General features: G+C 37.7%; 1 protein-coding gene across 8 annotated transcripts in view; it reads left to right on the plus strand.

The window, feature by feature from the left end:
* Cntln (centlein) overlaps positions 1 to 13962 on the plus strand; it is a 292751-nt gene that overhangs the window by 82555 nt on the left and 196234 nt on the right. For all 8 annotated transcript variants that reach the window (XM_045135495.1, XM_004658429.2, XM_045135491.1 and 5 more), the window contains exon 7: positions 8589 to 8751. In XM_045135495.1, the coding sequence (XP_044991430.1) occupies positions 8589 to 8751 (163 nt within the window). The remainder of the gene's footprint in view (positions 1 to 8588; positions 8752 to 13962) is intronic.

A 13962-nucleotide genomic window follows, 5' to 3' on the forward strand; every position in this document is an offset into this window, starting at 1 on the left:
ACTGGGGGCTAACTCCACAATGCACGACCCATTTTCAATAACAAGGAGGGTCTAATGGGAGGGGGTAGATCACAGATGAGCCTAAATAATGGTACCAAACTGCCTGTATTTACTGAAAAGAAAACTAATAAATTAAATAAAAAAAAACATATTTAGTAATTAAAGGTTTATTGAGACTTTTAACAATGATGTTATGCACCAGAAGTCTCTACTACACAGGGGAGGCTAAGGCAGGAGGATTACATGAGCCCAGAAATTTAATAACATGTCAAGATTCTATCTCAAAAATGAAAGAGGAGCCATGTACAGTGGCATATGCCTTAAATCCCAGCTGTCCAGAGAGAAAGGGAGGAGGATTGCTGTGAGTTCAAGGTCAGCTTGGGACTACAGAGTTCCAGGTCAGCTCAGGCTATAGTGAAACCCTACCTCAAGTAACAAACAGAAAGAAAGAAAGAAAGAAAGAAAGAAAGAAAGAGAGAGAGAGGGGGGGGGAGGGAGGGAGGGAGGGAGAGGGAGAGAAAAAGGAAGGAAGGAAGGAAGGAAGGAAGGAAGGAAGGAAGGAAGGAAGGAAGGAAGGAAGGAAGGGAGGAGGGAGGGAGGGAGGGAGGGAGGGAGGGAGGGAGGAAGGAAGGAAGGAAGGATGGATAGAGGAAAGTAAAGAAATAAAATAAAAAAGAAAGGAAGGAAGGAAGGAAACAAGCAGGCAGGTCCTCCCCTATCCACCTTATTTAAGTCAGGGTTTCTCTCTCTGGGTATTTTGTTTTGTTTTGTTTTTGAGATAGGGTCTAGCTGTATCCCAGGCTGACCTGGAATTCACTACACAATCTCAGGGTGGCCTCGAGCTCATGGCGATCCTCCTACCTCTCCTCTGCTGGGAATAGAAGAGTGTGCCACCACGCCTGGCCAGGGTTTCTCACTTTTTTATTTTTATTTATTCATTTATTTATTTTTATTATTATTATTTTTTTTTGGTTTTCCGAGATAGGGTCTCACTGTAGCTCAGGCTGACCTGGAATTCACTCTGTATTCTCAGGGTGGCCTTGAACTCACTGTGATCCTCCTACCTCTGCCTCCCGAGTGCTGGGATTAAAGGTGTGCGCCATCACGCCTGGTTTATTTTTATTTTTTTATTAACAACTTCCATAATTGTAAACAATATCTCATGGAAATGCCCTCCCTTCCCCCACTTTTTAAGTGATGAAAAATATACAGTTTATTGATGATGGTGTGATAGACTTTATCAACTCATGACATAACTTTTATATACTAATTTAACAAAGTTACAAATGAGATCTAACTAGGGAGAGAGACCAAAGTAGAAAGAATTTTAAAAATAGTAATACACCAAAAGCATGATAGACACTACATAATTGTTGAGCAGAGTTTTGTTTATATATGTATGTCTGCATGTTAGGGATCAAATCCAAAGCCCCAATGCATGCTGAGAAAGGGCTTAGATAAAAATTTAACAGTATTGATTGGGTTTTTTGATAAGATACTAAAACTTTTGTACTTTTGACACTTTCAGTTTGAAAGTTTCTCATATTTTTCAAGATAGTTTTTCTTTTAAATCATTATTTTTTGTGATGTGTGTTTCATATGTTGAGTTGAAATCTTCCCTTTCATAACTGCTATCCATTTATTTCATTTTATAGTTTGGGGAATCTGAAAGATAATATCTTTGTCCTGTAACATAGCCCTTCTGAAAGTAGTACATATTTATCAGTGGTTATATTTTCTTCTTAGTAGATTAACTGTGTATTTCATGTGAGTTTCTTATATATCTCACAGATACTGTAGCATTTTGGATTGCATGTCTGTGTGGTGTGTGACAATGCATAGGGCAATTTATAATTAATGGGTTACTTATTCCTTATTGCTGTTTGTTCACTAGCAATATGTTTGTGTTCTCTCTTTAGAAGAAAAAAATAGTAATAAGGACTGTAATAGTTCCATGTAGAAAATGCTACCTTATTCTTATGGGATTTGGAGTTTTTGGTGTTTTTCTATTTTTTTAAATTATTGCATATATTATAGATGATGGATTTCATTGTGACAATTTTATATGTGAATATATTATACTTTGTTCATTCAATCTGCCATAATTTTCTCTTCTATACCTCCTACTGATACTACTCCTCTTTCTAAAGTGGAATTAATTTTATATCCTGCTGCTTTGCTAAAAGTGGTTATCAGCTCTAGGATTGTTATGGTGGAACTTTATAATTTCACATGTATGGAATCCTGTCATCTGTAACCAAGGATACTTTGACCTTTCATGTTTATAATCTGTTTATAATCTGGCATGATATTGGCTGTAGGTTGGTGGCAAACAGCCTGTATTTGTTGAGGTGCTTTCTATCTGTAGTCTTTTCAAGGCTTTTATCATGAAGGCATATTGACTTATTGTCTAAGGCCTTCTCTGTATCCATTGAGAGCATCATGTGATATCTGTATTGAGTTTATTTATGTAATGAGTTGTATTTATTTTATGTAGGTTGCTCCATTCCTACATATCTGGACTAAAACCAACTTGATGATGGTGAACAGTTATGTTGAATTTGATATGCCAGTATTTTACTGAGAATTTATGTGTCCATGTTTGAGGGAAGAATAATAGCACACAATTAATAGTTTGGAGTAGAGGAGATTGACCTGAACTCTTACTCTAGAGTAATAGCTGTTATATGTGCAATGTTTGTCTCATTTTCTTAATGTTTCTAATTTCATAGAGAGGAGTGTTTCTGATATTTAAGAATTTCCATGGACTCTGCATGATGTGCTCAAGGCATGTCAAACCTAATTGTGGGACAATGATTTAGACTCTCCCTAATCTCTCTGACTTGAACACACTTTTCCATTTTGATAAATGATGAATCCCACTTAACTTTATTGTATGGGCATATTTTTTGGAGTCCATATGAACATATATTTTGTTGAGCATTTGGTACATTTTTGTGAATTACTCAAATGATTTTTGCCTTAGTGAGAGTATAGAGGAGTAAGTATGTGTACGTGCATAATAATATGCATGGCTATAGCATATTTAGAGCTTCTGATTATGTTTGCTTGATGTTACATAAAAAGTGCTAGTTAGGGGCCAGAAATATGGCTCACCAGTAATGTGCTCATTGCTGAACTTCTCATGCTTTGCCATTCCTCTACACTTTGTTTTGATTCATTGATGAACACATCTCTAAAATATGTTTTCTCCCCCTTTGGTATCAGTTGGCCATGTGACTTATTTTGACAAGTGTGAAAAAAGAGTGAAAGTGACATGTGCCTTCACCTAGAAAATGTTTTAAAGGAGTCATTGGTTGTTTTGCCTTCATTTTCACTTGCTGTGAAGGGACTATCATATTCCCAATGCAGTCTGATACTCCAGTTTGGAGTTAGAAGAAAGATACATATAATGTGAGCATGCAATAAATATTCACTTTTATAAACTATCAAGTATTTTTAAACTGCAGAATAACATATAGAAGCTGTTTGGAATCATTAGTGTATTTGTTATCAATTTTGTTCTCAAAGTGATGTTCCTAATATATCCTGTGGCTCCCTCATGCATCACTGTATCAAAAAGATCATTGGATTTAGCTTTCAGCAATACAGTATTTTCCCCCAAACTCAACATCCTTCATGGGATGACAGAAGTATCATTGACTATCAGCAACCTCTGTTTCAGCTCAACCTTTATGCCTTTTGAGCTATATGTAGAAGAACGTCTTAAACTTGAACCTGAGGAAATTACTTTTTCCCCTAATTTTGGTTTTGCTTTTAACTTCTATCATTGTGGATTTTTTTTAAAAAAGTTATATATTTATTTATTTGCAGCCCAAGAGGGTGAAATAGAGTGAGAGAATGGGCATATCAGGACCACTTGCAACAAACTAAACATCTGTGCCACTCTTGCACATTTGGATTTATGGAGGTACTGAAGAATAGAACTGGGGCTGTCAGGTTTTCAAGCTAGTGCATTTTACCTTTGAGCCATCTCCCCAGCTCCACAATTAAGTGTGGAGATATATATATATATATATATATATATATATATATATATATATATATATATATAATTAGTTTTTGTATTAGTTATTTAATATATACATATAATTAGTTATGTACACAGTGTGTATACAGCCATGTTGGTACCATCGTTAGCCTCCTCAATGTTCTCCCCCTCCACAGGGACCCTCCTTGTTGGGTAACGTGGGTTGTGCATTGTGGGGTTAGCCATCAGTTATGGGTAAGAGGCAATGTCTCTGTGCATTGTGTCCCAACATGTGGCTTTAACAATCTTTCTGCCCCCTCTTCCATGAATTTTCCTGAGCCATGTTGAGTTCATTTTAGGTCTACTTTAGTGATTAGGTCTTGGGAGTCTTTGTGTCTCTGGATATCTGGTTTGGTAGGAGTTGAATGTTCTCTGTGTCTATCTCATTCACCCTTGTGCTGATACCAGGTTCACCAAGAAAGCAGCACTCTTGCTCATTTCTTCTAATGCCACTATGACATCTGTTTTCCTCTTTAACCATCCTCTATTATGTTATCTTTTCATTTCATCCATTCATCAACTGTTTTAACATGTTGTGAAGGTTTGAACAGGAAATGTACCTTACAGGGTTTATGTTTTGAATGTTTGGTCTCCTTATGGATGTACTATTTTAGAGGTTATAGGAACTTTAGGAGGTAGGGTATAGTTAGAGGGTCCTAAGAGTGAGGGTCATTGGTGGTATCTTATCCCTAGCTGCTTTCTGTCTTGTTCTCTCCACTTCCTGTTCAGGTATGAACTGAATAGTTCTTGTCTGCCACATGGTGCCACCACCATGATACTCTGCCTAAGCATATGGCAAAATTACCATGGACTGAACCTTCTAGAAGCATGAGCCCAAATAAATGTTTCTTCCCCTGAGTTTCTGTTAGGTGCTCTGGTCACAGTGATACAGAAGTCACTGCTACTGATAACCTGGAAAACAGGGACTAAGTACTAATTCCTTACTTGGGAAACTCAACTCAAGTACAGAGTGATCTAGTCAATAAAAGACAAAAGTAATTCAAGATAATGATTGTTGAGTGGGCAACTAGTTCATGATGAGCTATGAAGACAGAAGTTACATCCAGTTAGCTAGCCGGCCAGGTTGATTCTGCACAAAGAAACTGTGGCCTATAACAGTCCATCAGGAGGGAGAATATTGCCTATGTGGCTTCCTTCCTCTTAAATTTTCTTCTATTAGTCAACATTCATTGCTCATACCATGTCCTGTGTTGCACTATTTTATTTTAGTCTGGAACTGGTTCAAGGAGACAAATTTTATCACTGTGCATATGGTGGCATGAAATGACAAGGGCACATGAGTTGTATACATTAGTAGAATGAAAAGGTAGTTCTTATGCTGAGGCAGAACAAGGACTGGGAGTCTATGAGCTGGATGAGGCTCATTCTGAAAGGATGTATAAGACACAACCACAAATACTTATTAAAGATCAGGAACTATCTTACATGATCTGTTCATAGCAGTGAACATAAAAAATGTATGAATCCGTACTCTTAGACACATGCCCTTGAATCTTGTTCATTGATTGCAGAAAGATATAATGACTTATTTTTTCTAAGTTTTGATATTGATTCTTTCAGTCCTACTTGATCATGCTTTTCCTTTGATGATGCACAATATTTTTTTCTTAATTTCAAAATACTGTATTCTTTCCTCTTCCTATCCCTGGGACAAAATACCTGAAAGGAGAAACTTAGTGGAGGAAGGATTTATTTTAGCTTACAGTTTCATAGCGTGGTGGCATGTATGGTAGGAGTGGTCCCTGTTCATGGAGCATGAGGCAACATACTAACATCTGTGCCACCAAGTAGGAAGTGAGAGAACTCCAGGCCTTATTTGTTCCATAATAAGCTTTACCCCTACATTCCTATATCTGCCAGTGAAATGTCACAAAAAGGTTCCACGATCTCCCAAAACAGTGCCACCAGTGGAAAACCAACTATTCACATATAAGTCTGTGGGGGAAATTAGACATTTAAGCTATAACAAGTACCCACATTTTTTATTTATATTTTTATTAGCATGTCCAGAATTCTGTTTCATGATGCTGTATTTTAAAAAATAGTGTATTGTTTCCCTTTCCTTTCTTTTCTTCTGCCCTCTCCCTCCCTTGTCCTCTCCCTATCAGGCTCCATAGCATCCTTTCCACTTTCATGCATTTTCCCTTTTCCCCCCTTCTTATCACCTCTTTTCTCCCTTATGGTCAATCTTGACTCATAGTCTACACTCATTCTCATATTCCCATATTTACTTATATTCAAACATTAAGAATTAGGATTTGAATATATGAGAGGATGCCTTCATGCATTCTTTTTTTATTAGTTATATATATATAGTTTGTATACAGCCATGATGGTACCATCATTAGCCTTCTCCCTGCTGTTCCCCCTGCAGATTATAGGTGTTGCATTGTCAGGGAGACCATCAGTTATGGGGGAGAGACAATGTCTCTGTGCATAATGATCCAACTTATGGCTCTAACAATCTTTCCGCCCCCTCTTCCACGAATTTCCCTGAGCCATGTTGGGTTCATTTTAGGTCTCTTTCAGTGACAGGAGGTCTTGGGAGTCTTTGTGTCTCTGGATATCTGATTTAGTAGGAGTTAAGTGTTCTCTGTGTCTCTCACCACCCTTGTGCTGATACTAGGTTAATCAGCTCTTGCTCATTACCCCATTGACTCTATGCCTTCAGCTGGTGCCCTGGTGGCATGCAATGTGCTGATTCTGTCCTTAGGTTCTTCATCCATCTGTAAAAGAGAAGCAAGTTCTCCCACAGAGCGTGATGTCAGTACAAGATACATAGATACCCATTATTATTTTAGAGAGAACTTAATAGGTGTAGCCCTTCTTGTAGCCCACTATTGGTAGGAGCTTGATAATGCAGAGTGGGCTTGTTTTTGGATATGGTTTTGACTTGTTTCCCCATTCTAGGTATGGGTTCCATTCTGCTGAGCAGATCCTTTAGCCAAATCAAGAGCAGTTGGTAACCCACCCTGGCTTTGTGCCACTGTTGCACTTGTGTGAGCATCATGTCAGGTTGATTGCTATTGATTAGCTTAGACCACGAGTTTCTTTGACAGATGTTGGTCATTTTCCCCATCGCTCATGTAGCACCTTCCTGCCCTAGAAAAGGTAACTGTCTGAGGATTGACTCACTTCCAGTTTCCAGCCATGTTGCTCCATGTTCTGTCCCAACATTATATGGTGTCATTGTCAGTAGGGTCTTACCATTAACCTTTGGTGGGTCATCAAGTACTCTGACATAATTCTGTTTTCTTTTGGGAAACTTTGTAGGTCTCTCTGATCAACACCTCATTGTGGATGTTACCCACATTCTGGGTACCCACATTTTTAATTTTTTTTTTTTTTTTAGAGAGAACAAGAGAGACAGAAAGTGAGAGTGAGAGTGAGAGAGAATTGGCAAGCCAGGGCCTCATCCACTGAATTCAAATTCCATATGCTTGTGCCACCTAGCGGGCATGGGTAACCTTGCACTTTCCTCACCTTTGTGCATCTGGCTTATGTGGAATCTGGAGATTTGAACATGGGTTACTTAAGCTTCACAGGCAAGCACATTAACCACTAAGCCATCTCTCCAGCCTACTCACATTCTTCTAATAAGCACTGCTTGTTTTTCTTTGTCTTCAGTGAAGAGATTGGGACCCATTCATTTTTTCCTAGTGGCTCAGCTATGCTCTTTATAAGATTTGCTTATTTTGATATCATTCAAGTTCCTTTTTTTGTGCATTCACCATATTGGTACATGAGGGCATGTACACTCTATCCCACATATTTATATAAAATAATATCCAATTTTATATGATGTGTATTACACAGGATTTGGTACTATAGGAATCTGGAGCTCTCTTCTCCAGTGATTTGGTTTTCCTGGACCCTTAGAGCCATCATTATTATCACCAGGTCATTGCCCTGTTCACTAGTATTCCCTCTGGTGTCTCACAAGACTGATTTCTAGCTTGTTATTCTGTTTTATTTCTACCTTTGTGCCTCATCATCTTTGATAGCCAACTGAGGTTACAGATTAGATGAAATTGACAGTGATGTTTTAATGGTCTTTAGTTTTAAAACTTACTTCATCTTTTTGGCTTTTAAAATATATTTATATTTAAATTTTTGAATAATTTATTTAAAAAATGATGACTTTCCCTATTTTCAAAAATATCTGATAACTATAGTTGGGATTTTTGCTTCTCAATACTTGCAATTGAACTGTTAATTTCAATAAGAAGGTGGTTCTGTGACCATATATCCAGAGTTCTTATTATTATCAAGCTATAAAAGAAAATTGATAAGTATTTGCCTTTGAAAGTCATAGTGGTTCTATCAATACTTTCTAGGACTATGTGATAAATATTAAATACTTTATATATTATTTCTTTTATTAATAAGTTTGCCTGCAATAAAAAAATAATAGATGAAAAATAGGAAGCCAATCTATACTGTTATAGGAGTATAATTATTTAACTGAGATGATCTGTATTCCTGCTCCTCTGTATTTATTGCTTGGTTTGCACAGGAAAGAATTGCAGGAGCTGCAGAACCTCTACAAACAGAACAGCGCACATACGGCACAGCAAGCAGAGCTGATCCAACAGCTTCAACTTCTCAATATGGACACACAGAAAGTACTGAAGAACCAGGAGGATGTCCACACAGCTGAAAGCATATCATATCAAAAAGTATGCTTTTGTTGTCTCCTAAAATGTGAATTTATATCTTTGAGCTTAGGACAATGTTTAGAATTCCAATTTTTAAGAAATTTTTGCTACTATTTCTTTCTAAAAACACATGTGTGTTCACATGCACATGGTTGCACATGTCTATGGGTACATGTGCATGTGTATGTGTATTGGTGAGGGCTAGAGGTAAACTTCAGGTGTCTCGATCACTCTCTACTGTTATTTCTTGAGTTCATGTCTCACTTGAACCCAGAGCTTGCTGAATCAGCTAGTCTGCTAGTAGGCTTGCCCTACAGAATTCTTGTCTCTGCATCCTGAACACTGAGATTATAGGCTGGCCTTCATGCAAGTCTGGCATTTACATGGGTATTGGGGATCAAAACTCTAGTTTTAATGTTTGCATAGCAAGGGTTTCATTCACTGAGCCATGTTCACAGTTCCATATTACCCCCTTTTGACAGGTATTTCTAACAAATAAAAATGATGTATGTTTAAGCTTAATATTTAAATTTTTGTGAGTTTTCTTTATGGGTAGAATTAAATCATTGAAAATATAGATATGTTCTCCACTTAATTGTTTTATAAATTGGAATTTTTTGTATTGCTTTTTGTGGTAGGGTCTCACTCTAGCTGAGGCTGATCTGGAATTCACTATGTAATCTCAGGGTGGCCTTGAAGTCACAATGATCCTCCTACCTCTGCCTCCCAAGTGCTGGAATTAAAAGGTGTGTGCCACCATGCCTGGCTCTAAATTGGAATTTTTGTATCTGCTGTGAAACATGTTAGGCATATATCCCCAGAAGTACAAAGCATTTGGGGGAGCAAAATTATTATTTTTTATTTGTAAGAAATTATTTGATCAAGTATGTTTCATGTTTATTATGTAAGGTAGGATTTATTGTATAATTTGTGAATTATTTCACTGGAAAATATGCATGAACACAAAAGGTAATGCTGGGAAGGTCTTCAGGATCTATATTTTTCAAGGATTCCCCCCTTTTTTATTTTGTATGCTTCTTTTCAGTAGTCATTTTACTTGAGTTTTTTTAAGAGAACCACAAGAACTTAAGTATTTAATTTTTCAAGCACAGTCAGCATCAATAATTATTTCTAATAATTTAAATAAGCACCTGTATTCTTTATATGTTTTTGTAATGGGGTGAGTTACATAAATAATTAAGCTTGTGCATGGATTGACCATATGAACACAACGCTTCTCTTTTTTAATGGCTGAGGCTGATAAGGCTTCAGAAAGTTAACTAGTACAGTTCATTTTATACCAAAGAGTGTAAAGAGTTTTTTAAATCTTCTTTACTTAAGAAGCAAAATGAAAATCAAACATCTAAAGCACAAAGTAGCTTTATGATTGTAAGCTTCAAACATTTTTTAATCTCTTTTGCATGTGTGTGTGGTGTGCATTTGTGTGTTGGTAAACATGGAGGCCATAGGTTGATGTCAGGTGTCTGCCTCTGTCACTGTTTACTTTCTTTTTTCTTTTTTTCTTTTTTTTTTTTTAGTATTATGTTTGGTTTCATTGTTCATTGTGGATATTGTCATAGTGTTACAAAGTACTTGATTTTGTCTTGTCTATACTGATTTAGTAAATGTAGCATTTCAAGTGTATTTCAGAAAATTACTTTTCTTGGTTTTTTCAGCAAAAGGTTTAAAATAAAACCAATCATTCTCCCATCATCCTTTAAAAAAATGCCTGCAATGCTAGGAACCATAGTCAATACATTTACATTTCTTATCATACCCTCCTAATGACTACCACCCTTAGTCAAATAATATATGAGAGGTGACTAAAATTCAGTGGTTCAGTTCCCCACCCCCACAGCCTACAACAAAATGCTCCTTCCAACAACATTACACTACTGAGGTAAAGAACCTGCCATGGGCTGAGAGTTGGCCTGGCCCACCCATAGCAGCTATGATCCAAAAGTGATTGAGTTATCTAATGTCTACTTAAACGGAACCATAAAAACAAGACAAAATGCAAAATTTCTGTATTATTTTGAAGGTTTCAGAGATGCAAATTTGCCTGTAAACAGACTTCTGAATCATTGTAGCTGTGACAGTCCATCATGTTTAGACTTTGGCACCAGCATTCTGCCTGCAGCACCCTTCATCTGCTCACAAGGTGTAGGCTAAGGGAGTATTTTTCTGGTAACAGAAGTCTTTACAACAGAGTCATGATAATGCACTCAGCTGGACATAAGTCTAGTGAATACTCCAGACCCGTAGTTTGTTCTTTTCTGGAAGTTAACACTTGAGCTCCAAACATGCTGAATATGGCTTGTTGCTCCACTTGCTCTGGAATTATGTTTCTGTCTTCTAGGCACTGGGATGACAGACATGTGCCACTCTACCTGGCGTTTACATGGATGCTGAGGATCTGAACATCAGTCCTCATGCTTGAAGGGCAAGTGATCCATGGAGCAATCTGCTTAGCACCATCAAACACAGATTGTCTCTGCTTCTGTGGAATAATGATTTGTAACCCGTACTCTGGGTTCCCTTCATGTTTCCCTAAGGATAGGAGTGATGAGGAGCAGGAGACTGGAGCCCGTACTATTCACTGCAGGTCCAGCAAGTCCCACCTTTTCATTTCATGGGACAGGATTGTCCATTATACTTTCTTGTCTACATCAGTTGCCATTGCTCAAATGACTTGAAAATTTGTACTCTATTAATAACTTTTTTTCTCTTTCTTTCCTCAACATTTGTCACTGTTGCTGGCCTTCTGGAAATATATATTTATATTTAAAGTCTTGACTTTAAATTGTATTTTTCCAGTAGTTTCAGATTGTTCTTCGTAATTTCTTTCTGGTTCTTCCTAGTCTTTTTTTCCTGAAAATGTTTAACTAGTCTTGGAATCTTTAATGTATAATCAACCATGCTTTCAAACACATACTGTCTATGTGCTGAAGATGCCAAAATTTATTTATTCCAAATCTAGCTTGTGAACTCTAGGAATGATTATATCTGATAGTCTATTGACAGCTTTCTTTACCTGAGTTCCCAATGGCCATATTATATTAGTCTTTTCAAAACAAACTATTGTCTGACTACTCTTTGTCCGTATTTCTGTTTCCAGTCATCCCTGTTGTCACCATGCTGTGTATGACACTCTCCTGTATTACCTGAATTATTGTATTACCTTGTCACTTTGTTTCTTTTCCCTTCTGTTAGGTCCTGAGTCCCGAAGTTCATCTACAAGGCTCCTCGTGGCCTCTGTTCAGAGACTATGACTGATGTGATTAAAGTTTTGAAGGTAGTTTCAGCATGGCAAGGCAAGAATGGTACAGTACAGGCTGAACATCACATCTTGTCATAGCATCTGGAAAAATTCAGCAGGTTTACTGATCTCTAGAAAGCGGGAAGGTGGGCTATAATATGTCAGAGCCTTCACCTTGCAACACACCTCTCCAACAAGGCTCCAGCTCCCAAATTGCTGCAATGGGAGACCAAGCATTCAAAACATATGAGACTAGGGCAGACACTTCTTTCAAACCACTATATGTGTATTCATATGTTAGCATATGTGTAGGTGCATATGTGTGTACCAGTGTGTGGAGGCCAAAGACAGCCTCAGGTGTTGTTCCTTGTAAATATCATCCACCTTTTTTTGGAGATAGGGTCTCTCATAGGCTGCAGATCAATATCAATTGTTCCTTCCCTACATGACTGCCATGCCCCACTGAGATACTGGCAGGTAGTTTTGTCTCTCTCACTTGGGATTGCTCCTTGTCTTTAAGTCCCCATAATAGCTCAGTCTTAACAATAGTACCTCCTCAGCATGGAACCTTGTAGAACACTGATGTGTCAAGAAAGACACAGTGGATTTCTCCAGTGCACATTAGCCACATAGGAGGAGGAAGTGCCACCAAAGCTTCCTCCCACTGGCTTTAAACCTTGTGAGAAGGGTAGCAGGTAGGGTTTGCAGACCTCCTTGTTGTCAGAGATACTGACCTACTTTGTTTTGTCTTCAGTTACCTGTCCTCCTGCCTCTCTGGTACCCTTGGAGCTGTGGAATGAATTATAGGCTATTTCCTACTTTTCCTTCTGTTGCTTTTTATGTGCTTTGTAGCTGTTCTGTAACCCCTCCATTGATGCTCTTTCTCCTTGAAATCTTTTCTCCCTGGTTTCTCTCACTTCTCATTCAGGAAGTAGCACATAGTAAACTTATGAATTGCTATTGTATTTGAGAAGAAAACAAGTCATTGATTAACTTTTTCCAGACTCTTGTAAAAATTTCTAATCCATTCTGATTTGTGGGGAAACAAATTGTAACAAAAAAACTTCTCTAAAAACTGCTGTAAGGAATTTTGATTGCAGATGGAGAAAAAATAGTAACTCAGGATGCCACAACCAATATAGATAATTTATTATTTTATGGAATTTACCCACTTGGGAACTTTTTGAACTCTTACTAGTGAGAAGAGAGTAAGGTGGTATCTCTCCGAGGCTGTGGAATGTCTAGATTTCTTCCCTCCTGGCAAGATCTCTTTGAGAAATCAACATTTCAATACCCAGAGGCATTGCCCTCAAACATCATATTAGAAATAAAGATAGACTTAATCTTGTTAGATCTGTTCTAGTGGAGTTTACTGGTGGAGTTTGGCCTTGAATTTATCATAGCTGGAGGGCTCTCTTTGCTGTCTGTACCCTTAAGGTTGGAACTAAGCTGTCTTAGTGCAATTAAGTAGTGAAGGCCAGTCTCATCAAGAGAACAGCCACTAGGAGATGTACATTGAGAATAAGATCAATAGATTGAGTTTGTCCCAATTTCAGAGAGCCAGACTGGTCTAAATCATGTATTCTGGGTCTTCTGAGTTCCTTTTCATTTGCTGCTTGGCGAAGTATTTACTTCAAGGCACATGTTTGCCTCAGTGTAGTTACCCAACCAGTCACAGGAGATCAGAGAAACTTCTCAAAAAGAATACCACTGAACAGCCAGAGGAGAGAGCACAAGAGTAATGTTATTCATCTACTTTATGAAGCAAGAATGAGAAATTCGAAGAGAGGAAGAAGATGAGATAAAGCTTTTTTTCCTTAGTAAATAGACCCAGATCCCTCATCTCTGATCTCAAGAAGTGACACCTTTTTCTTTTCTACCCTGAAAGCAATCATGAACAAAATGCATCTAAAGTTTGGTCATCACTGGGGCTACTCTGACCTTTTAATTGTCCCTAAAAGCTTTTAGTATTC

The sequence above is a fragment of the Jaculus jaculus genome, chromosome 1 (assembly GCF_020740685.1).
Source record: "Jaculus jaculus isolate mJacJac1 chromosome 1, mJacJac1.mat.Y.cur, whole genome shotgun sequence".
Classification (NCBI taxonomy): domain Eukaryota; kingdom Metazoa; phylum Chordata; class Mammalia; order Rodentia; family Dipodidae; genus Jaculus; species Jaculus jaculus.